At 52.5% G+C, this 23,999-nt stretch overlaps 4 protein-coding genes and 1 long non-coding RNA gene across 5 annotated transcripts; 4 read left to right on the top strand and 1 right to left on the bottom strand.

Moving 5' to 3' along the window:
• Positions 1–419: 419 nt before the first annotated feature.
• POLR1B (RNA polymerase I subunit B) lies at positions 420–14,679 on the top strand. The gene is made up of 15 exons (XM_068186020.1): positions 420–585; positions 663–830; positions 2,850–2,996; positions 3,834–3,966; positions 4,986–5,122; positions 5,599–5,822; positions 6,558–6,729; positions 7,605–7,776; positions 8,564–8,845; positions 9,418–9,551; positions 9,972–10,142; positions 10,730–10,886; positions 11,483–11,679; positions 12,056–12,309; positions 13,137–14,679. The coding sequence occupies exons 1-15, from the start codon at positions 442–444 to the stop codon at positions 14,014–14,016; spliced, it is 3,372 nt and encodes a 1,123-aa protein (XP_068042121.1). The 5' UTR covers positions 420–441; the 3' UTR covers positions 14,017–14,679.
• LOC137471578 (uncharacterized) lies at positions 10,746–12,069 on the bottom strand. Its single transcript, XR_010997699.1, has 2 exons — positions 11,988–12,069; positions 10,746–11,101 (listed from the first exon to the last, which is right to left on the bottom strand). It is a non-coding gene; the product is annotated as an uncharacterized lncRNA (long non-coding RNA).
• A 490-nt stretch (positions 14,680–15,169) lies between the features above and the next one.
• On the top strand, positions 15,170–17,751 carry PTCRA (pre T cell antigen receptor alpha). The gene is made up of 5 exons (XM_068183012.1): positions 15,170–15,221; positions 15,366–15,677; positions 15,916–15,951; positions 16,282–16,420; positions 17,541–17,751. The coding sequence occupies exons 1-4, from the start codon at positions 15,170–15,172 to the stop codon at positions 16,389–16,391; spliced, it is 510 nt and encodes a 169-aa protein (XP_068039113.1). The 3' UTR covers positions 16,392–16,420; positions 17,541–17,751.
• CNPY3 (canopy FGF signaling regulator 3) lies at positions 16,908–20,528 on the top strand. Its single transcript, XM_068186017.1, has 6 exons — positions 16,908–17,061; positions 18,752–18,875; positions 19,011–19,107; positions 19,509–19,631; positions 19,817–19,934; positions 20,044–20,528. The coding sequence occupies exons 1-6, from the start codon at positions 16,959–16,961 to the stop codon at positions 20,247–20,249; spliced, it is 771 nt and encodes a 256-aa protein (XP_068042118.1). The 5' UTR covers positions 16,908–16,958; the 3' UTR covers positions 20,250–20,528.
• Positions 20,529–20,817: 289 nt separating this feature from the next.
• GNMT (glycine N-methyltransferase) lies at positions 20,818–23,141 on the top strand. The gene is made up of 6 exons (XM_068186016.1): positions 20,818–21,118; positions 21,274–21,401; positions 21,716–21,829; positions 22,327–22,469; positions 22,621–22,742; positions 22,837–23,141. Exons 1-6 carry the CDS (start codon positions 20,913–20,915, stop codon positions 23,006–23,008), a joined length of 885 nt encoding a protein of 294 aa, XP_068042117.1. The 5' UTR covers positions 20,818–20,912; the 3' UTR covers positions 23,009–23,141.
• The last annotated feature ends 858 nt before the right edge of the window (positions 23,142–23,999 follow it).

Genomic DNA, 23,999 nt, shown 5'->3' with positions numbered 1-23,999 from the left:
CCTGGGGTGCCAGGACCCCGGGAACCGGCCTCACCGCCTGGGCCGTCCCGGCAGCGGTGGGAGCTGGGGAACAGCGGGCTTGTTCGGCATTCCAGGCGTGCCGAAGTGGCGGAGAGTGACGGGGATGGGTGGATGGCCAGGCTCCGGTTCCTGGGGCGCACGTGGCGGGGCGGGGGGAAGGACGTGGGTGACACGGATGCACAGGGCGACCGGGAGCAGGGAGTGCGTGTCGGGAGGAGCGCAGCCCGGGGGACGGAGCGGCAGGGTGGCCGCGGGGCGGGCTCCGGGGACAGCGGCGGCCGCAGGCATGGAGCGCCGGGAAGCGGCGCGCGCGGGGGCGGGGCCGGCGCGGGGCGCACGCGCGGGGCGCAGCGGGAGGCGGCGCGAGCCCCGCACGCGGCTCTTCCCGCGCGCCGCTTCCCGTGAGGAGGAGCGCGCGGCATGGCGGGCACCGGGACGCGGCCGCGCCCGGACCCGCACCGCCTGCGGCCGCCGCGGCGCGGCACGACCCAGCGCGACCTCACCAGCGCCCACATCGAGTCCTTCAACTACGCCGTCAGCGAGGGCGTCTATCGCGCCGTGCAGGTGCGGGGGGCGCGGGGCGGGGGGCGCGGCGCCGGGCCTTCCCCCGCCCCCGCCGCCCTAACCCGGTGCCTTTGCAGGATGTGCCCTCGGTGGAGTTCGCGCTGAAGGACACCCGGCTGGCGCTGACGCTGGTCGGGGTGTCCATCGCCCCTCCCGCCGTGCCGGCCGGGACGGTGTGCCAGGAGAGGAGGGTGTTCCCGGCGGAGTGCCGCGGGCTCCGCAGCACCTACCGCGGCAGGATCACCGTAAGTGCCCGCGCCCCACCGCCCGCCCGCCCCGCACACGCGTGTCCCTGTCCCGGCTGGGTCCTGCACACGCGTGTCCCCGCCCTGTGGGGCTGGCTGAGCCCCGCACACGCGTGTCCCTGTCCCGGCTGGGTCCTGCACACGCCTGTCCCCGCCCTGTGGGGCTGGCTGAGCCCCGCACACGCGTGTCCCTGTCCCGGCCGAGCTCTGCACACGCATGTTCCTGTGCTGTAGCTTTAAAGGCCCCTTCCCGGCTCACCGATCCCACGCGGGGTTCAGGGAGCGCTGCCCCCCGTGGGCTCTGGGGTGTTGGTGGTGTGCGGTCTCGCTTTTTTTCCCCCGCACATCAAGCTTGTCGTGGTCCCGACCCCGCTGCCCTTCTTTCCCGTTTCTCCCTGCAAGCAGCCAGCCAGCTTGGAAGACCTTGGATGGAGATCCGTGTCATCCCAGAGAGCAGCATAATCCAAATCTTGTTTCTGCAGGAATCCGGGTTTCAAAAGCAGCGTTGCTCCCATACAGAAGTCCAGGGCTATAAATCTCTCCTGTTCACAGGTTCATGGTTTTTGTGAAGAGCTCTGAAATTTGCCTGGAGAGGAAGCATCCCCAGCAAATATTTTCCTTTGCAATGTGAAAGGATTGTACATTGCTGTTTTCTATTAAAATTATGTAGTTGTGTTTGAGCTGATTGCTTATGTGAGGCACCTGGTGCAAATGGAGTGCTTGCTTGGAATTTCAGGTTTTTTGCTTGTTTTCGTTTTTCTTGTTTTTTTTTGTTTTTTTTGTTTTTTTTTTGTTTTTTTTTTTAATTTCTCTGAAGCTGTATACCTTGTCGTGATAAAAGTCACTCTAAGTGACCTTATCTGAAAATGAAAGTGGGGCAGTGCAGATTGTTCATAGCTCTATTCCCAGTGGATCTTAGATTTTCCTGAGCTACAGCTGATTTTATTTTTATTACCTGAATTATTTCCCGTCTCTTCCCCCCCTCCCCTGCCATTGTCTGTCTGTTTAATTATTTTTTGAATACTTGGAGCAGTTAGAACAGTTTGCTGTGCCTTTTGTGAAAAGGCATTGCCTTGTGCTGGGACAGGTTAACCTCTCCCCTTCCCTGCCCATGCACAGCAGAAAACAGTCAGTAATCATTCCCTGTTTCCAGTGTGCTGCTTTAGCTCCATTTCCCTCCCTCGGTTCCCACTGCCCCAGGGTAGGATGTGAGCCCCAGTCTCCTGAGCAGCTGTAGACCCTTAGTCATCACTTCAGGTGTAGACCAGGCTGTAGCAGTCCCTGTGTAAGGCTGCCCCGTGGATTTAAAGAGGCACAGTAGTATTTCCCTTCCCTTTTTCAGTAGCTTCTGAGACTCAGTTTACTCATTTTTGCTGCTGCCAGATGTTGAACCCACGTTCCTGTATTGCGGTACCAATGTTTCTTTCCTGCAGGACAGCAGCTATTTCAAAGCCCATCATTCTGCATGTAAAGTTAGGATTCTTTGCTCCCACAGTCTTCCCGCAGACCCACTGCCAGAACTTGTTAATAAATTTTCTTTCCTGCATGCTTTTCTTTCTTGCTTTTAAGATCACTCACAAACACGCTAGGTGAAGAAAGGAAAGGTTTTGTCAGGCCTGTAGTGTGGATGTCTTTTCAGTGGACACTTGCTGTCTTCTGCTTTTAACTGTTACCTTCTCAAGTTTCCTTTCCTGTGGCTGCCTTTTTTTATTTAGGCTGCTCTGTTGAAAGGTCTGGAAGGCAAAGGAGGCCAGACCAACTTTGTTTGCTCACCCAGCAGCTTCTCTACCTGACTCTAGTCTTGTATGACTTTCTTTTGTAAACCCGTGTTGACTGTTCCCCAGAGTGTAATCTTTATGCATGTATCTACTGGTTCTTTTTTTTTAGTTATTGTTACCCTTTTACAGTGATACAAGTCTGTTCAACTGTTTGTGGTTGTATGAAAGGTACAGTTAATATAGCAGGTGATATTAAAAGGGCAACTTCACTTGCTTACTTGTTGGTGTTGTGTTGTTTTAGGCCGACATCAGCTGGTCAGTGAATGACATGCCACAAGGGACTATCAAACAGCCCTTAGGATACATTCCAATCATGGTGAAGTCCAAATTGTGCAACCTCTGTGGTTTTTCTCCACAAGACCTTATGCAGCACCATGAGGAAGAAGAGGTAACAGGGATTTTGAGGGTCAGGAAAGTCTGTGTGTTACCTGAGCAGTCTGTCAGGTCACCTTCTCTTTGCAGGGCTTGAACATTTATATTTTGTTTCAAGTTTGACTTTCCATTTTCTCTTGAAAGCAGATTGTTTATGGGGGCTCAATGAAGCAGCTTGAGAAGTTGCAGCCATGGCTGTTCTTGAACCCAGGGATCTGTTTGGTGTCAATACCTACAGTTTTGATATAGAACCTCTCAGCTGCTACAAAGAACTGAGAGTGCTGTGAAGGGGACTCTGCGGAGAGAAAGATTTGTAGAACGGGCATTGAAAGAGACATTTCCATTCCCAGTTGTCTTCTGCAGCTTTTTCCCTGTCTCCCCAGTAGCATGTTAGCTGTCTGTAATTGAATACAGACTTACTTAGCGCTGCATTTTGAACTCATAAAAGGAGAGAGAGAAACCTACAAAAGAAAATCAGAAAAGTAAGCTTGTATGTGACCAGAGATCCTTTGCTCTGAAAATCCTTCTGGTTTATAAACTCAAAATGAGAACTTCAGAGCGCTTACTTTAAAAAGTTAATGTCAGCTATTCAGAGATGTTCCATTGATCACAAAGGCTTTTTCTTCCTCTAAATTGTGGAACATGCATCCTTTTCCTTGCACTCTGCTACATTTATACTTCATGGGTCCCTGCTAAGGAGTGTAGCCTTTCCAAAAGGACAGTTGAATCATATCTTGCTATTTCCCATTATATGTTTGGGTTTTGTGTATAGTACAGGCATTTTTTTTCTTTTACTCACAATGCCAGTTCTGAGTTTCTAAGTATTTTAACATGGTTTTTCTTCTCCTGACAGGAAATGGGAGGCTACTTTATAATCAATGGCTTAGAAAAAGTAATCAGGATGCTGATTATGCCCAGGCGAAACTTCCCTCTTGCAATGGCAAGACACAAGTGGAAAAACAGAGGCCCTGGTTTCACAGAGTATGGTAAGCTCAGCAGTTTCCTGCAGCATCCTAGTAACAACTGCTTGAGGACAAACAGGAGTGACCATCTGTAGCTGAATTTTGGTAGTTTGTTTTGTTACAGTTCTTGTGTAATGTTAATATTTTTTGGTGCACATAAGGGTAAACACACCACCATGATGGTACAAGCAAGCAGCAGGGACTTGCCTTTTGGGAGCTGTCTGAGCTACCCATGGGAAGCGAGGAGATCTTATTCCAGGCTTTGCAGTACTTGCCAGCTTCTGTTGTGTGGAAGGTGTAACTAAAACCCCACCTTCAGTACAAGTCATTGTGTAATCCACTGAACTAATTTCACTGATATTGTCTATGCTTCATGGTGGTAGATTTAACATTAATGAAGTAAACTAGGTTCATGACTACACCTTCCTTTTGTCAATGTATACTCAGCAAAACCAGTTTAAAATTGAATTAAGCTAGCAAATGTTAACTAGCTTTTTAAACTTAGGTGTTGCCCGGTGCTGATTTGACTGGACCGTGGTGCTTGAGCACACACTGTAGTTCCATGGTAGTTTATTTCAAGGCAGTGCCAGATTAGATGGTCCTTTTTTATTTTATTTTTCTTTGTCCTGCAGATGATAGTGTGGAGCTGGATCAGGAAACACTGCTGTTGCACAGCCACCCAAACACAGAGATACGAGTGCCATTAGGGACACTACTTGTGTGTTACTCTGTCCTACAACCAAAGGTTACAAACAGGATAGTTGAGGCCTGGATCGTTCTTTAAAAACTTTGTGCATCTTCCAAGCCTCTCAGCAAATGTACTGGCTGTCCTGAGACGCAGCCCTCTTTAGCCAAGAGCTGACTTGAGGTCATGTGTTAATTTGAAGTGGCACACTGACAGTGAAGTGAGCGATCTGCCTCGTGTTCTCAGCCATCATGTACCAAAGTTTCTCTCATTAATTGTCTCACACCTCCTTGAACATGACACAGCGATGCAGCCACTTGGTTTTGTGCAGGTTATGGTGATGTTGTGATTTTTGCAGGGGTGGTGATGCACTGTGTCAAGGATGAGCATACTGCAATAAATATGAACCTTCACTACTTGGAAAATGGCTGTGTCATGGTGAATTTCATTTTTCGCAAAGAGTTGTTCTTTCTCCCCTTGGGATTTGCTCTGAAGGTAAGCAGTGAATGTTTGTCATTTCTATATTGAATAAATACAGAAGTTTTGCAAAGCATTTTTATTTTAAGTAACGAGAAGAAGGTAATTCCACTTGGATTATTTTCAATCAGCCCTCCAATTCTGATTGGAGAAAGGTCATCCAAACGCTTAACACTGTAATCAAACACTTGGTCTGCAGCAGAGGAAGTGTCTGTAGGGACAAGAGATAAGGGGAGAGTCACACGCTCACGGTTTTGTAGGATTTTTCTAATGAATGGTCTGGATCGAGATCATTATCAGTGTATGATTATCTCCTGCATTACTCTCTAAACATCTCAACCCCAGTGCATTTTGCAGTTTTCATTGTGGAAGGGCATTGTAGAGCACTGAAAACCTAAATCAGGGGTTAGTATACAGCCTTAGTTCTTTAGCCATATTTTGTAGACAGATGTTATGACCTTATTTTTATGATCTAATACATTTCTGTCTCTCAGGCATTAGTTAATTTCCCAGACTACCAGATTTTTCAAGAGTTGGTGAAAGGAAGGGAAGAGGACACCTTTTATGCGAACTGTGTTACTGAGATGATGAGAGCAGTGGTGGATGCTGGCTGTTTGACACAGCAAAATGTCCTGGATTACCTGGGAAAGAGCTTCAGAGTGAAACTCAACCTGCCTGAGTGGTACAGCAATGAACAGGCTGCAGATTTCATTCTGAGGTCTGTATGTGGCTGAGATCCAGTGCTGTTGTGTTGAATTTATAGGCATATGTGAGAGAGAGTATTATGATAATATGTATTTTAATGGTTTGATACAAGTATTCCCAAAACAGTTTCACGAGAGGGTGGCAGTTTTTATTTAGATGGGATTTTTGTTATGTCATTGATGAAAAACGCAAAGGTTGAGGAAGAGAAGGTTAAAGCTAGCTGTGTGACTGCTTGAGGATCCATTTGGTGAACAGAATTATTGCAGTTTATTGTCAATTTCACACAGTCTCTGTCAGCTCTGCATAATTTTTATCGTCTGAAATGGCAGAAAAGAGATACTTTTAAATCTTTTTCTTTCATGAAATAAGTTAGAAAGCAGTGGAAGAATTGGCTTTGAGACTGTCAGTGTGGCAGGCATTCAACTAAAAAATTCATTTTTCTGGTAAAGTAGGTGTTTGCTCTTCCCCCGGCTTTAGGAATTAGGTGTGGTTTTCCTTTTTTGTTTGTGCTGGACTGTTGCTCAGCCCACAGTTTTCCATACGTGGCTTGAAAGCAGTGGAGATTGGGAGTTCGTGTGGCAGGACACTGATAGTGCTAACAGAAATATTTTGTAGTTTACGTCTACTAGCCTTGTTAGGCTTTTATTTTTTTTAAAAATGGTTTACAATTATTTAGGAGAGACTTGTAGAACATGAAGCTAGCATGAAGAGATCATGGTAGGTGTCATTATTCTTTCTCTTCCTTCAGCAATTGTATCTGTATTCACCTGACCAATAGAACTGAAAAGTTCTACCTGCTCTGTATGATGACCCAGAAGCTCTATGCTTTTGCCAAAGGGGAATGCATGGAAGATAATCCAGACAGTCTTATGAATCACGAGGTGCTTACCCCAGGACAGCTTTTCCTTATGTTCTTAAAGGTAAGGTCATGGATACCACATCTTTACATTTCTTTACAGATCAGAAAGTTGGTAACATGCTTCTGACTTAAACAGGTAACTTACTACTAATCTATTCCAATTCAGTTTATAGGGATACCTCATTTTATGATGCTGGGAGGAGAGTAGTCGTGTTCAGAAGCTTGACTGTCCCATGAAATTCAATGTGGAATAGTAGTTCTCATCCCCTGATAAGATACTTCCCTAAATTATTACATAATTCTTAATATTTTTCCCCTTTAGTAAGAATTTTCTTTAGCATTGTTTTCTTGAAAGACTATAAAAATCTCTCTACTACTTGAGTGATTTGAAAGTAAACTTGGGGAGGCATTTTTGTGCTATGAAAAACAGCTACCAGGAACCAGAAAAGGTTGTTTTCCTGCCTATCCCTTGCTGTCAGATCAGCAGGGGAGTTAACAGCCCCATTTTTTTTAATTCTAAGATCCTAAATAGTCTAAAGCATACAATAGATACAGTGTACACTGTATACAGAGTTATCCTTGTGGTCAGATTATAGGTACTGTTTCTGCTTTGGGTTGTCTGTGCTGTATGAAATTCTCTCATTGTACTTCATTTGCCAGACTCATCACCATTCTGGGTGGAAGTGATTGCCAAGCTGTTGGGTGGGTGTTTTCCTTTTAGTTCTGTGTTGACATATACCATCAGCATCTTGATAGAATTAAGTCAGTGCTGGAAATAAGTCTGGAAAACTGTCAGTGCCTTAAAAGTTGTCCATCATGCTAATTTCAGAGGAGTTCTGTAGCATGTGCAGCTAATGTGCTAGATTAGAACTGATGTTCTAATTCGAGCCTTTCCTGTCCTGTTTTAATTTTAAATCTCTCACTTTTAAACCGTAGGAGAGGCTTGAAACCTGGCTGCAGTCTGTTAGGTTTGTTTTGGAGAAGAGAGCGGAAAAGGCCGATACCAGCCTAAATACAGACAGCCTGGTGAAGGCATTCAGCCTGGCACCAGACTTCACCAAGCCATTTGAGTATCTGCTTGCAACTGGTAACCTGAGGTCTAAAACAGGTAAATCTGCAGGCTTACGGTGCCTTTTTTTCCCCATAAAACTGAATGCAGAACAATGTAAAATTGAGCTCTTAACTGGAAACTACTGTTTGTAGGCAGACATTGTACACTGTAACTGACTTGCTAAAAGGGGTATGAGGAAAGGGATAGTTGAGGAAAAGGGCAAGATTTATGCACAAGCATAGGCATTGTGAATGGTATAGAACAGGTTATGAAAGCAAAGCCTCTACCTAGATGAATAGTTGAAATGAAATTTAGCATTGCTCAAAAGTGACCATAATTTGATTTGCTTTCCCAAAGATTATTTCTTCTTAGAAGGTGCAACTTAAGACAGAGAAGGGGCATTTTTAAATCACAACTGCCCCATTAATCTTATGAGCTTAAATTACGAGAAACTGGTTTGCTGATGTATATTCAGATTTATATGATGCTTCCTTGAAGTGTCCAGTATGACAGTGTTGTAATGGGGTGCCCACTAGAAAATGAAGTTAGGTTAAAAACCTGCAGAATTTTGGTAAAACATACCAGCTGCAAATTCCTATTCACTTCACTGGCAATGACTTCTACATGTTTGTAAAAGGAACTTGATTTTAAGGAATAGCTTGGAATTTAAAGTCTCTAGGTCTCTTCAGGTCACTGAGTTGCCTGTGCACATGCACCTGCCTTGTTGGAATCCAATGTATCTTTAGGGGTTGTCAGTGAAAAATAAGAAACTGTCTTGTAACATCATTCTGTGTTTCTTAAAGCTGGATGAGTTCCTGACATAAATCTCCCCTTTGTTCCCTAGGGCTGGGCATGTTGCAGGCCAGTGGTCTCTGTGTGGTGGGGGACAAGCTGAATTTCATCCGCTACCTCTCCCACTTCCGCTGCATACACAGAGGGGCAGCGTTTTCCCAGATGAGAACCACAACTGTCCGCAAGCTACTGCCTGAATCCTGGGGCTTCCTGTGTCCTGTGGACACCCCCGACGGAGAGCCCTGTGGGCTGATGAACCACATGACAGCTCTGTGTGAAATTGTCACTGAGATGGTGCCCGTGATAGACATTCCACCTTTGTTATGTTCCCTGGGTATGTTTCACTGACCTGATGGTTTGTGTTCTCCTTTCTTACCTCCCTGCCCTGCAGCCCCATGCCTGGGAAGGGTTCTTCACACAGCATCACAGCACACTGCCCAGTTGAGAAGTGAAATCAAGTTTGACCTGTACTTACTGGGCTTCTGCTTAGTGGTAAACAGCACATTGCTTGTACAGGCACGTCAGCCTGTAAAATTCAATGTCAGTGTCTCTCAGCTGTGTGCTGTAGTGTGAGGATGTTCACAGAAGCACAAGGAACTGCACAAGGAATTTCTCACAGCTCTGAGAAACTGGACTAAGCAGTACCTTTGTAATGACTTGAATTGAACTGCAGTTCACTTGTGATTACCACTATAATGAGAATCCTTGCTTCAGTAAGAAAAATGGGAAGAGGAATGACATTCTAAGTTGTATATGTTTTTCATTTTCCATTGAACCTGTCTGTGGCTTTGTCAAGATTTTTTTGATGTCTCAGTCTCTAGGTGTGAACTGAGAAGTGCAGAAATAACTTCTGTGTTTTGTTTGTTTGTTTTGGCTGTTCTGTCCATCAACCCCCTCTTACCACAGGTGTCACCCCCATTGATGCAGCTCCAAGCCAGCCTTACTCAGAGTGCTACAGAGTTGTGCTGGATGGCTCCATGGTGGGCTGGGTAGAGCAGGAGCTGGCTCCTGAGATTGCACAAACTCTCCGCCGTTTCAAGGTTTGTTGTCTTGTTTGAAATGTTTCTTAGCTAAACATCTTGAACATGCAGTGGTCAAAAATAGGAATGTTTTGAACTTCTTAGGCTTCTTTTTTTTTAAATCTGACCCAGTAAGTTATCTTTGGCTGTACGTTAGCATTGGAGTGTGCTCTTGTGTTACTTTTTTATTGATCCATATGTTTCATCTGTTGGCTTACGAAGTTACAGATTTTGAAAGAACATTTTCTTGGAAAAGGCAGGATAAGACATATTCTGTCTTTATTTTTTGGTGGAGGTTTTTCTAAAAGTATTTCTAAGAACTCTTCTCTGTAGCCTTTTATTAGTGGCTACACCTGTGGTTGACATTTTCATTGTGTGACCAGGTGGATGCTGTTTAGTTAAACTTAGTGTTTCTAGACTGTTATTTCTTTGCACCAACAGATAACACAAGAGAAGAGATTTCCTGCACGGGCAGAAGTGGTCCTTATCCCAATGACAGGAAAACCCAGCCTGTATCCTGGGCTCTTCATTTTCACGAGCCCTTGCCGGATGGTGCGGCCTGTGAGAAACCTCTCCTATGGAAGGAATGAATGGATTGGGACTCTGGAACAGGTGGGGTTTGCATATTCCCATGCTACAGAGGTACCTGGCATCAAAAATGGGTTTGGTAAATATTTATGAAAGGAGCTGAGGGTGAGGCTTGTGTTGAAGAGCTAGAATAGGTGACAAAAGGGGGTTTTTCACTCCTGCAAATTGATTTCTGGTAAATATCATAGGTGTAGAGATCTTTTTGAGATTTTGAAATCTGCTCTCGTTATTAACTTTGTGAAGATTTGAGGTAAAGGATTACTGTGTTGTGTGTACTATGTCATCTTGTGTTACATTGTGTTTGCCAAATGGCTCCTGGGCAGTCAGGCAGTGGATTGCTGGGGAGCTCATCCACTTGGAACTATTAAACGGGGAGACAGAAAGGAGGACACGTTAGTGCAATTTTTTATTTCGGGCTTCCTTCCCTTGCAGCTAATCTGTGATAGGTGGGTTACCAGCTGTCTGATTTCTCTAGCTGATAACACTACAGTGCAGGCAACAACCACAGCTAAAACTGAAATGGATAGAAAGCCATCGGAGACAGCTTTGTTTTGTTTCCTTCCCTCTAAAAAAAGGCAGTGAACAAGCATTATCCAATTTGATGTTTGCAGATTTTCATGAATGTGGCCACTCTGGAGTCAGAGGTGGTGCCTGGAGTGACCACTCACCAGGAGCTCTTCCCTCACAGCATTTTGAGCGTGGTGGCCAATCTCATTCCCTTCTCTGACCACAACCAAAGTCCACGGAACATGTACCAGTGCCAGATGGGTAAGTGCTGAAGTACCCAGTGCTGCAAGACCCTGGGCAGAGGGACTAACACCTCATTAACACCTCTAGTTAATTGAATCTCTGACAGTATTATCAGAAAGATGTCCTTAAAACACTACCTCTTTCTCATATTTTTCTGCAAGTAGCAATATGACTGTTCAAAACTCAATTCCCTTGGCAGGATGTTGATGCTGCAGAAGCAAATGCTTTTTGGCCTGGAAATACATGACATAGGCCTCACTCTGGGAAACACTGGGGGAGAAAACACATACACATCTCCCCCCAAAACAACAAAACAAAACAAGTAAACACACACAAAAAAATCTCCAAGTAAGCAAAACCAGAAACACCACGCTAACCTTAGTGGGGATTTTGAAATTGCAGAAAATAAAACAAAATTAGATGTAGTCCTTATGAAATGCTGTAAAAGGCATTGAGTATTGTAGTTCATAGAAAAATTAGAGCTGGGCTTAGGGCAATTATTAAATTCCAAGGGAGTTAAGATTGATAATCTCTCTAAATTTGTAAGTATTTCCAGCTTTTTTCTTAACAAGATACACAGAGGAATAAATCCAAGTTTCCCTCCTTCCCTCCAGGAAAGCAGACCATGGGGTTTCCTGTTTACAACTACAGGGATCGCTCAGATAACAAGCTGTACCACCTGCACACCCCTCAGAGCCCTCTGGTGAGGCCCAGCATGTATGACTATTACGGGATGGACAGCTATCCTGTTGGCACCAACTCCATCGTGGCTGTCATCTCCTACAGTGGCTATGACATGGAAGATGCAATGGTAAGCCACCAGAAGGGAAAAATCCTGCTGTCCTGTGAAGGAATTTGATGTGGGGCACTGGGAGTAGGCGTGACACTCAGCTGAGAAGACCCCGCTTTCTTTCTTTGCTGGTCCTCACACCTTCTGGGCAGATTCAGCAGCACAGTGGTTGTGTTGTTACAGCTGGAAGTTCTGGGAGTAGAGCAGAGCTTCGTTTGTCCAAGGCCGTGGTCTTCCAGCTTTGAAAAATACTGGGGTTACATGAGGCTTGAGCTTTTTGGAATGGAGACTTTAAAAAGGCAATGTTCCCATTTTGATCTGATGCTTACCTTTGTAAATGTTTTCTTCTTTTAAGTTATCAGCAAGTCTTTAACAGGCTTTTGTTTCTCCCTTTTAGATCGTAAATAAATCTTCCTGGCAGAGAGGATTTGCTTATGGAAGTGTTATCAAGGCAGAGAGCATTGACCTTTCCCTTAAAGCCAGCAGGGCAGGAGATAATTTAGTATTTGGCATCAGGCCTGGCGATCCAAACGTTGGCGAGAAGCTGGATGCTGATGGACTGCCTTTTGTTGGGTCTATCCTGCAGCCTGGGGATCCCTTCTACAGCTTCATGAACCTCAACACAGGGGAGACCTTCACTGTGTACTATCCGTAAGTACAGCTTGTCGCTCCTGGCTCTGCTCACCCCGTGGGGAGAGCAGTTGGCCCTTTCCCTGCAGATGTTCCCTTTTCTCCTCACATAATAGTGTCCATGGCATGACAGAGAGCATGAAGTTCATGCTCTAGGTGACTCCCAGGCATGTATCACATCTTTTCTCTAGCCAGTGTGTGCTGCAGAGCTGGCTTATCCCAGGAGGATATTTTTTTGGTGATTTGCCTGTGCTAGTTGTATGTGGACATGATAACAGTTAAGCCTGCAGCAGACCCCTGGTACATGGAATGTCAGGCTGAGGGCTCATCTATAGAAGGAGCACAACCCTGAACAAGGCACTTGTTGTCAAAGCTCACACTTTGCCTTCCCTTTCTGCTCTGAGCTTCCCTCTCTACTGAAGAACTGAATCGAGTTCTTTATTTTGGGATCCCATCAGTATGGTGTGAATTTATTGGTGGTAGGGAGAGGGGCTGCTGCCTTAATAGAAATGGCAGTGGGATGCAGTTTATCAGATACAAAGTGTGATAACAGATGAACCAGGCTGAAATTATCCCTATTTTAAATCATGGGTGGCACATTACCCTATCACCTGAAAGTGGTACCTGAATGGCACTTGGAAGATGCCTTTGTATTGCTTCCTTGCCCTAATTCTTACACAGTCCGAGTTCCCTCACTACTGACTAGTACTTTGAAGAATGGTGGTGTTTCTCAGTTGTTGAAAGGCATATTATAAGTGGCTTAGGTTTTTTGCTTCATTTTCCTTTTGAAACTAAAAATAATTATCAAGCCTGACACCTTTGCTATGCTTATTCCTCCACCTACACAGGAGTAAGGAAGTGGGCATTGTGGACAACGTTAGGTTGTGCAGCAATGACCGTGGCACTGGGAAGTTCAAGAAGGCTTGCATCACTGTGAGGGTTCCCCGAAATCCCACTATTGGAGACAAATTTGCCAGCCGTCACGGACAGAAAGGTATCCTGAGCCAGCTCTGGCCTGTCGAGAACATGCCCTTCACAGAGAACGGGATGGTTCCAGACATCCTCTTCAACCCTCACGGCTTTCCCTCCCGCATGACTATTGGAATGTTAATTGAGAGCATGGCGGGGAAGTCAGCAGCCCTGCATGGGGTCTCCTATGATGCCACTCCCTTCACCTTCACCGAGAAGAAGTCTGCTCTGAAATACTTCGGTGAGACTTTAGCGAGCGCAGGTTACAACTTCTTTGGCACGGAGAAGATGTACAGCGGCATCAGCGGGGTGGAGCTGGAGGCAGAGATCTTTGTGGGGGTGGTGTACTACCAGCGCCTGCGCCACATGGTCTCCGACAAGTTCCAGGTGAGGACGACGGGGCCCCGAGATGCTGTCACCAACCAGCCTGTCAAGGGCAGGAACGTGGAAGGTGGGATCCGCTTCGGCGAGATGGAGCGGGATGCTCTGCTGGCCCACGGCACATCCTTCCTGCTGCAGGACCGCCTGTTCAACTGCTCCGACGGCTCCGTAGCCTACGTGTGCACAAGCTGCGGCAGCATGACATCCCCTGTGCTGGAGAAACTGTCCCACTCCTCTGTGACCAGCAGCAGGAGGTATTCCTGCTCCATCTGCAGCGAGGTGGACGCCATCGAGGTTGTCCCTGTGCCCCATGTCTTCCGCTACTTTGTGGCTGAGCTGGCAGCCATGAACATAAAAACAAAGCTCAATGTGGAGTAGCTTGGTCCTTGGCATGGTGAATAGTTGGAGGGACGGAGGAAGACATATCAAGTCTTGTCCTTGTCCCTGAGTTTCAGGTATTAAGTCAGTTCTCAGGTTCTTCAAAATAATTCAAGATTAATTTGATGTTTGTATTGCAACAGGGTGCTTGCCAAGCTGTAAGGCAAGGAAAGATGGCTCTCTTGGTTTGTTTAGAGTGCCTAAAGGATCACCAGCTATTAAGAGGTGTATGAAAATCAGGCAATATTGCTGCTCTGCCCAAGCTCCTGGGTTGAGAGTGACGGGGTCCTTTGAATTCAGGCTGAAACTGTAGGTATTAAGAGGTCATAAAACAGCATGAAGTGAATGCTGGAAATTACAAAAAAAAATTATTATGTTTCAAGAAAAATCTGTGAAAAACGTATGCCTTAATGATGGGTTAGTGTTGAAGTTATTGTACATGTTTTGTTTTTCTTTATTTCAATACATGTGCCTTGAGTCATAAAGAAGGTGGCACGAAGTTCTGCTGTATGAAGCCACAGCATTGACTGCAAGTAATCAAGGTTGCCCTGCCAGGTGCATCCTGGAAGTGTTTGGTGTCACCAAGCCCAGCAGTGCTGGGGCTTGGGGTTTGTTTTGGTGTGTTTAGTTGAAGAAGAATAAAGCAGGGGCATTTCCAGCCTGGCTTGTGCTTGTGCAGCATGGATATTGTAGGACTGAAGCTCATCCTCCCCTTAAGTCCACAGCAGCTGCCACCCCACCCTGTGCCAACTGTCCCTATCCCAGGTGTCGTTTCCCCTCTGCCTGCCTCAGCCACCGCGGGGCTGAGCGTGTGTCCCGGGCACAGTCGTACCCGGCGGTACGGCCCAGAGTTCTTGTGTAGTTGTGCTGGGCCAGGGGGTGCTCCCGGGGCTCGGCGGGCGGGAGGCGGTGGGGGTGGCCCCGGGGGCGACGTGCGGATGTGCCGCACTTCCCGCACGGGCCGCAGCACCCCCGCGCCCGGGACTCGCTCCCTGCCGCGACCGGGAAGGAGCAGCGGCCCCGGCGGGGCGGAGCGGGGCTGTACCACCGGCACGGGGGCGCCGCGCCAGCCCCGCAGCCCCGGCGGTGGGCGGCGCAGCTGGAGCTGCCGGTGGGGGCTGAGCCCCTGGCGGCCCCATGCGCTGCAGCTGCCATGGAGCTGCTCCGGGTGCTGCTGGCTGCCGCTCTGCTCCCGCTCCTGCCCCGTGAGTACCCCCGGGACAAACCCAGGAGGCGGAAAGGCCGGGTGCCACCCAGCCTGGATGCAAAGGCTGAGCTCTGCCGAGCTGGCAGCCGTGCTGGGTGGGATGTGTGAGGGAAGCAGTGCCCCTAAACCTTGTCTCCCTCAGTTGGCAGGGCAGCTGTGCCACTGCCTACGCTGACCCGGCCATTGAGCATGGTGCTGGCTGGGCAGCGCCGGCAGCTGGTGGTGTGCGTGGTGAGCGACCTGGCCCCCAGCTCTGGCCATGCTGTTTGGATCTCCGGTGGGAATGGTAGCATCCTGCAGTCCTTTGCCTATGGGTCCTCCCAGGAGGATGGTGGCACCGTCTGCTCTGTCTCCCTCCTTTCCAGTGACCCCCCGCGTGAGAGGGAGCTTGCCTGCCATGTGGGGGCCAACAGGACCTCCCCGTCCCACAGCTCCAGCCCCATCCGCATCATGGGTATGACCCTGCTGCCACCCCCTCTGCCTGCCTTGGCCACTGCTGCCCAGCCTAGTGGGTGCACTGGTGGCCCCCGAGGACGGAGGTCGGCAGGGCCTCTGGGGCCAGCAGGGAGCGGGTGTGAGGCCCTAGGGGCAAACGTTGCTGTCCCGATCACAGGAAGGGGTTTGTGGCTAACCCTGCCATGCACCTGGTGCTGGGCTGCCACCGCCTGCCCAGCTGCTCTTTCATCCCACAGGCAACGAGGAGGCAGCAGAGCTGTGTAGCACAGCTGGTGAGTCTCTGGCCCCTACCTGGTGGGAATGTCAGCTGCCAGGGAGAAAGCCCTGGCAGTGGCTTGGCTGGGACTTTGTGGTGGTTGGGATGGGTTTTCCCAGTGTTATGGGACTGAGGAAGAGGGAAGGAAGCTTCACCTTGGTGGGAAGAATAGGGAAACTGGGTCAGAGCCAACCTGCCCTCAGGAACAGCATGAGGGTGACGTGAGGTGTCTCTGGAATGTGTAAAGATCCCGGGTCTGCCCAAACGTGGCCCCATGGCAGGCCTGGAAAGGACGTGGGTGCAGTGGAGTGTCTGTGGCTGGCATCACCTCACCTTTCCATTGCAGTGTCACCAGCCCCTGCCTTGGCAGTGCTGCTTATGGCTGTGCGTGTGGTGTTGCTGAAAGTCTTGCTCTCTGATGCTGTTCTCACCTCCCTTCTCCTCGCCCAGAGCTGAGGGCATGGGCAGCTGCCCACACCTGAAGGGTAAGTCCTCCTGGTTTGGTGTAGGGGTGTGGAAGTCACTGGAAATATTCTGGAGACTAGAGAGGGGACCCCCAGATGGGGGAGGGAGGAGACCCCGTGTTGGCTGGGGGACGTACAGGATGGGAGTCTTGGTTTGGGTGGACAAAAGAGAGGAGCTGACACATTTCTGTGGGTGGCAAGGCCCTGGAATTACCTGGAGGATGGGAAGGGACCCCAGATTATCCAGAGGTAGGGAAGGGGCCCCAAGGTACCTCGCGGGGGAAAGGTTTCCAGAATTCCAGCGGCAGGGAGGGCCCCCGGAGGGTTGTGGGGTACCCCGAGGGACGGCGCGGCCACGTGCGCGCCCCTTCCCACGTGGGCGCTCGGCGGGACCGCCCGGGGGCGGTGCGACGGGGGCCGCGCGCCGCCGGGATTGGTTGGCGGCGGCCGGCGGGGATTGGTCGCGCGGGTCACGCGCTCCTCCGCCATTGGCCGGCGCGGCGGGGTCGCCTTGGTAACGGGGCGTGGCGGGGCGGGAGCGCGCCCCGGAAGCGGAGTCATGGCGGCGGCGGCGGGGGCAGCGTTGCTGATGCTGCTGATGGCGGCGGCGCTGGCGGGGGGCGACGATTCGGACTGGGTGAGGCTGCCCAGCAAGTGCGAGGGTAAGCGGGGCCTCGGGGGACCGGGCTGATCGGCCGCCGCCCGCTGTCTGCTCGGGCCGGGGGTTACTGGTGCGGGGCTGCGCCCCCGTGGGCTGCCCCTCTGCCCGCGGGCATCGCTGATCCCGGCAGTCACTTGATCGCCTGCCGGTTCGTAGCTGGGAATGGTCGCGTGTGCTGCTTACAGTTTGGTCTCCGTAATGCTTCCTATCTGAGTATCCCTTTGGTTCACCGGCAGTCCGGGCTAGGTCATGACGGGCATTTGCTGCCTGGTGCGGTTTCCTCTGTCTTTGTTGTGCAGGCACACGTGGAGCTGGCCAGCAAAGAGAAAGTGAAAAAATTAGGGAGTTCTTTACAAAGCTTTCCCTGACGGGGAAGCAGCTCTGGAGATACTGATGTCCGAGTTCTGCTGTGGCACCAGAGTAACCTCAGAGAAGCATTAGAGCAAGCACTGACCACACTCTGCTCCTTTTCCTGCCCAGGCTTCAAACCTGTGTCGGTGCACAGCAAAAGTTGCAGGAAGCATCTGGATAACTGGACTCAGCACTGGGCACTCCTGGCATGTGTGGGGATACTGCAGCAGGTGTGGTGTGGAGGGGGACATCCTTGAGAGCCGAGCTCCAAAGGTCTGCAGGAAGGATAGATCATCCCACCCGAGAAATGGCCACAGTTGCCTCCAGCCCCTTGTGCCAGCAGAGAAAGGATTTTGCAGGAGGTGTGCACAGGGCTTCTCAGCAAGTGCATGGGAGCTCTGGAGAAGCCACCTCGCTCTCTTCCTGCCTGGGGCATCTCTCAACTCACATAATTGCCTGGGAGAAGACACTGGCTCATTGCTGTCAGATCATTCCTGCTGGAGCTTGGTACTTCTCCTAAAGTGAAGCTCGAAGAAGAGGTGGCTCCTGAAAAACAGGACCCCACAGCACTGGACAAAGTTTTCTCCAGCCTCCTGAGGCCCTATCTTTAGGGGAGGAATGGCCACACCATGCCTGGCTTCCATCCCTCCCCACTCCTGCTTGTAAATCCCTGAGATATTTCTCCTGCTGTCTGTTTCTATAGCTCTGTTGGGCTCTTTACAGAATAAATAAAGCCTTTTTTTTAGTTTTATAAAAATAACCATGCACTGTGTTCTAAAGCTGTTGATGATGTGGTCTCTGCGGCAGGCAGAGCCCCAGGTTGTGTTGCTGGAGGTCATGGCCAGCACCTTGTCCTGTCAGCCAGCTCACCAAGCCAGCTGCTCAGTCCCCCAGTGTCCCCAGAGCACAGCGAGCACAGAACCAGTACCAGGTGGGACGTGCTGTCATCACGAGGAGAAGCTCTGAGCCACACTGGGACTTGCATTGCGAAAAGACCCCTTGCTCTTCCAAAAGGAGGAGAGCAGCTTGTGGCAGGGAGGTAGAGGCTTTGGGGGGAAAGCTGCAGGCAGAACTGAGCCTGTGTGACTTCCAGCTGTGCCACAGCATCTGGTTGACACTGAAACATTGGTTGTGTGCTTCTGCTTCAAGCATTCTCCAGTGGAAGCAGCTGAGCCATTCCTGGTTATTTCTTTGGATGGCCAAAATGTGTTTTGCGCTCACAGCGGCTTTGGTGTGCCCAGTTCCTTGGCTGGTTCTTGCTGCTGTCCCAGGTGCTCTGTCACGCTGCCTGTCTGAACAGTGACACCCCCTAAACTGCTGGTGCTCTCTCCTTCCCACAGTGTGCAAGTACGTAGCTGTGGAGCTGAAATCCGCCTTCGAGGAGACTGGCAAGACCAAGGAGGTGATCGACACCAAGTATGGCTTCCTGGACGGGAAGGGCTCTGCTGTCAAGTACACACAGTCGTAAGTGGGAGTGGGACAGGAGTCTCCTGCTGTTGTCGCTGTCTTCGGAGCTGGGGGCTTTGGGAGGCTCACCCTGTGCCCTGGCTGTTGCTGGGGGCCCACACCAAGCCTGAGCCCTTCCTTCTCTCCATGCAGGGACATCCGGTTAATTGAGGTGACAGAGAACATCTGCAAGCGGCTGTTGGATTACAACCTGCACAAAGAGAGGAGCGGCAGTAACAGATTCGCAAAGGTGAGGGCCGTTCCTCCAGTTCCTGCTCCCAAATGTGCCTCACCCATCCCTTCACTGCCAGAGTGACAAACCAGGTCCATTCTTCCCATCCTCTGGATCCCCTGATAGTGCCTGGCATGCGAGGCCATGCTGCCCCTCAAGTCAGATGTGCGGTCCTGTCTTTGTTGGGCAGGCTCCTGCCTGCATGGAGGGAACATGGGGCTGTCTTCCTCTTGGGTTTGGGACAAGGTTTGCAGAGGGGAACTCGCTGCCACTTGAACTCCTCCCTGGTAACGCTGATGCCCCGGGGATCTGGCTTGCATGTTCCTGCATGGCTGGGCAGGGTTCTGTGGCTGACACTGGGAGGAGAGAGTGAGAGCCCTGCAGGACCTCACCATGCAGTGCTGCTCCCTCCCTCACAGGGCATGTCAGAGACGTTCGAGACCCTGCACAATCTGGTGCACAAGGGTGTCAAGGTGGTGATGGACATCCCCTACGAGCTGTGGAATGAGACCTCCGCTGAGGTGGCTGACCTCAAAAAGCAGGTACCCCGCCCTGTAGGATTGGCCCTCAGTGGCTGCTATGACCTTGTAGGCTGGAGTAGAAGTGGGGAGAGCATCCAGGGCTGCACTTCTGGGAGCAGGATGTTGGCAGGACCTGTGGCAGGAGCCTGGCCCTGGTCCTGCCACACCAGCACACGTCTGGAGCTGGCCTCTCCTCTCCGCCCTAGTGCGATGTGCTGGTAGAGGAGTATGAAGATGTGATCGAAGATTGGTACAGGCACCACCAGACGGAGGATCTCTCCCAGTTTCTCTGTGCCAACCACGTGCTAAAAGGAAAGGACACAAGTAAGTCCTGGCTGCTGCCAGGGGCTGAAATAATGCAGGAATGCTCAGGAGGGCAGGGGAGCCTTGCTAAAGCATGGAGAGTCCTGCCTCTCTCTTCTCTTTTCCCTAGGCTGCCTGGCAGAAAAGTGGACTGGCAAGAAGGGTGATTTGGCAAGCGTGGGGGAGAAGCAGAGCAAAAAAAAGAGCGGGAAGAAGAAGAAAAAGGGCCAGAAGGATGAGCGCGAGGGAGCTGCCAGCCTTCCGGACACAGGGGAGGCCCTGGAGGGGGTCCAGGAGCAGGCTCCGCTCACCCACAGCCCAGCTGATGAGCTGTAGGCACGCAGCCCCTGCCCCCGGGGCCGCCCGCTCCGGGGTTTCACCCCGCTGTGCCTATGGGTACCAAAGGAAAAGGGACTTGTGACCCGGGGGAGACCGGAGCGCCTGGCCCCACCTTGCCATCCTGGGTGCTATCCCGCGATTAGGTGGCACGGAGCCGCGGACCCAGCCCTGCCGCAATCCCTGCCGGAGGCTCCAGCTCCGGGAGGCCGCGAGTGCTGCCCCACCGCCGGCTCCTCGCACGCCGCCGGGACTGTAAATAAAGACGTTTTCCCCAGAGTCGCCGCCGCCACTGCGGGCCCTGCTTCTGCTGCTGCTGGGTGCGGGATCAGCGCTGCCGCGGCGCGGGGAGGCCGGTGAGGGGCGGGCGGGTCCCGCGGGCCGGGCCGGGCTCCGACCCCGCCGAGGCAAAGGTCGGGGCCATGAGGGGGCGCGGCGCGAGCGCCGCCCGGTGGCGCGGATTGGCGGGGCCGCGGGTAGGGGGCGTGGCCTGGGCGGGGGCGGGAGGGGCGCGGCGCGAGCGGCGATTGGCGGGGCCGCGGGGGCGGACGCGGCGGGGATTGGTGGGGGCGCGGGGGCGGGGCGCGGCGGGGGCGCGGCGCAGCGAGGCTGAGGGGCCGCGGCGCTGTCGGTGTCCGGGCCGGTGGCGGTGGCGGCGGCGGGATGGTGGACAGCGTGTACCGGACGCGGTCGCTGGGAGTGGCGGCAGAGGGGCTGCCGGACCAGTACGCGGACGGGCGGGCGGCCCGCGTGTGGCAGCTGTACATCGGAGACACGCGGGACCGCACGGCCGAGTACCGCAGCTGGCTCCTGGCGCTGCTCCGCCAGCACCGCTGCCGCTCCGTCCTGGACGTGGCCTGCGGCACCGGGTGAGGCCCCGCGTCCCGCTCCCGCCCGCCTCCCAGGCGTCCCTTCCCCCTGCCCGGGGCCTCGCTGCCGCGGCCATCCCCGGTGCCCCCCTCCCTCCAAGCCCCCTCCCCGCCCCTTCAGCTGCCCCCGGCCCCGCTGACAGCCATGTCCCCAGGGTGGACTCCATCATGCTGCTCGAGGAGGGCTTCCAGGTGACCAGCGTCGATGCCAGCGACAAGATGCTCAAGTACGCGCTGAAGGAGCGCTGGGAGCGGCGCAAGGAGGAGCCCTTCGACCGATGGGGTGCGGGGGCTGCGGGGGCCGGGAGGGGCCTGCGGACACTGACACTGTCCCCCAGCGCACTGTCCGTGGCCCCTCGCAGTGCTCGGGCCATTCATCTGGCACTGCCGCTGGCCGGGTGGCTTTGCTGCGGGGACCTGACAGTGCCAGATGCTCGGCAAAGACAAGCCACGGTCCTTGCCTGTCTGGCTGCTGGCCAGAGGCCAGAGCCAGCACCCGGAAGGGCCTGGGAAGGGCTGGGTGATGCTGGGAAGGGGTCTTGCAGGCAGGGGAGGCTGTTGGGTGTCCATACTCTCATCCATTTCCCTGTGCCGCAGTCATCGAGGAGGCCAACTGGCTCACGCTGGAGAAGGACCTGGAGAAGCCAGGGGATGGGTTTGATGCAGTCATCTGCCTCGGGAATTCCTTTGCACACCTGCCTGATTTCAAAGGTGAGTTGGGGCAGGGGAGAGAACGGGGAGCACCTATGCGTGCGCAATGCCTTCCAGCAAGCTGAGAACGTGTCCTAAGTCATGGCATCAGTGGGATGGGATTACACACAGTGGAGCTGCCGTTTCATGGCGCATCTCCAGGGAGGGTGGAGCTGAGGCCCCACTGCCCCAGTCTGTGACATGAATGTGCCCACTGGGTTCCATGGTCATGGTGGAGGTTTGTGCATCAATGTCACAGCTCTGGCAAGGCTGGAGGCACACCCAGATTTGTGCCACAAAGGCGGGTGGTGGGTTTCCCACATGGCATGCTCTGCTCCAGAGAGGCTGAGAACATGCCTGAGCTCATGCCATGGGTGGGGCTGTGGGTTCTCCAAGCTGAGATGGGGCAAGATGGTAGGGTCAGGTATCTGTGTGTGCATGTGTATGTGTTTATGGGTAAGATGGGCTGTGCCACGGGGTACAGCCAGTGCTTGGAGACGCCATAGATTCCTCTCCAGGGGACCAGAGTGACCACAAGCTGGCCCTGAGGAACATTGCCAGCATGGTGCGGCCTGGGGGTGTCCTGGTCATTGACCACCGCAACTACGATCACATTCTGGCCACAGGCTGCGCGCCACCCGGCAAGAACATCTACTACAAGGTCGGTGGCTGGCAGGCCCTGCCCCATCCCAATCCCCTCTGCCTCAGCCCCATGCCCCAAGGGGGCCAGGCAGGGCAGGCAGCAGGACTGTGCCCAGGCTGGGGGCCACTGAGTCCCCACAGGACACAGATGTCCTCCTGTGGTCTCCCAGAGCGACTTGACCAAGGACATCACCACCTCAGTGCTGCTGGTAAACAACAAGGCACACATGGTGACCCTGGACTACACGGTGCAGGTCCCCCCCACTGAGGCAGGGGCAGACCCGGAGCTGAGGTGAGAAGAGCTGCAGAGGTGGCTCCTGGCGTGGGGGGGTGGCTGGCACTGTGCCCTGCTGTCCCCCTGCCTCACCAGCACTGCCTCCTTGCAGCAAGTTTCGGCTGTCCTACTACCCGCACCGGCTGGAGGCCTTCACAGCTCTGCTGAAAGGTGCCTTCCAGGGAAAGTGCCAGCACAGCGTCCTGGGCGACTTCCAGCCCTACACACCGGGACAGGCCCACGTGCCCTGCTACTTCATCCATGTCGTGAAGAAGACAGGCTGAGGGGCCTACAGAGATGGGACTGTGGTGGCTGAGAGCTCCAAGCAGCTGTGGGTCCAAGCAGGGGGTGGGGACATGTCTGAGAGCCACCTGGGAAACCTCTCCCCTTAATTAAGAACACTTGTGAGAGCTACCTGAGATCATGGTCCGTGTGTCCCTGTATGGGCAGGGTACGGGGCGAGGGGGACAGCCACTGACTCCTCAGGACTCTGTGGAAGGAGGTGCTCAGCCTGGGGCTGGCACAGGATGGGTGCAGACACTGCTGCCCTGCCAAGTCCCCAGCTGCAGGTGCCAGCGTGTCAGCAGTGTGGGGCTTGGGGGCCCCCTTGAAGCGGAAGGAGGGGTGAGCTGCTCCCAGGTGGTTGCACACCCCAGCTGAGTCCCTGCAGCACCGCTCACAGGAGTGTGCTGGAACCTGTTTTCTCACGTGCACCTCCCAAGCAGGCACTGACTCCTTTTCTTGACACTCCTCAGCCCCATACAGGGATACCCACTCCCCCACTGGAGCTCCCAGAGTGGGGAGGCTCCATGCTGGAGCCTCCACCAGTGCTTCTGCTGTGGCTGCAGCTCCCTCCCTTCCACCCTGGGGAAGATGTGGTGCCCAGATCCAGCAGCACGGAGCAGTGCGGTCAGGGACAGCCCTGCCTGAACACGCTCAGGCACCAGAGCCACAGGGCTCCAGGCATGCACCAGCTGCAAACTCACACATGGAATGCCAGAAGCTGCTGTGGAGCCAACCCTTAGCAGAGGAGCTTCAGGGGGAGCAGGCCCTCACAGCCACGTTTGGCTCAGGGATCCAGCTGTCGGAAGGATCAGTGCCTGCAGCAGGTGGGGCAAAACCTAGCACCGGCAACCCTTTGGGCTGCACGGAGCTGAGGGCAGCTGCAGGCACCTGGCCACAGCAGCTGCCAAACACAGCTCTGGTGCCATTTGTTCAGCACCCTTGGAAAAGGCTGGGAAGCAGGGGATATGCAATGCCGCCAGCAGCTGCTGT

This window comes from Anomalospiza imberbis, chromosome 3 (assembly GCF_031753505.1).
Source record: "Anomalospiza imberbis isolate Cuckoo-Finch-1a 21T00152 chromosome 3, ASM3175350v1, whole genome shotgun sequence".
NCBI lineage: Eukaryota > Metazoa > Chordata > Aves > Passeriformes > Viduidae > Anomalospiza > Anomalospiza imberbis.
The sequence above is the reverse complement of the archived record's forward strand: the minus strand, read 5'-3'. Positions and strand labels throughout refer to the sequence as shown.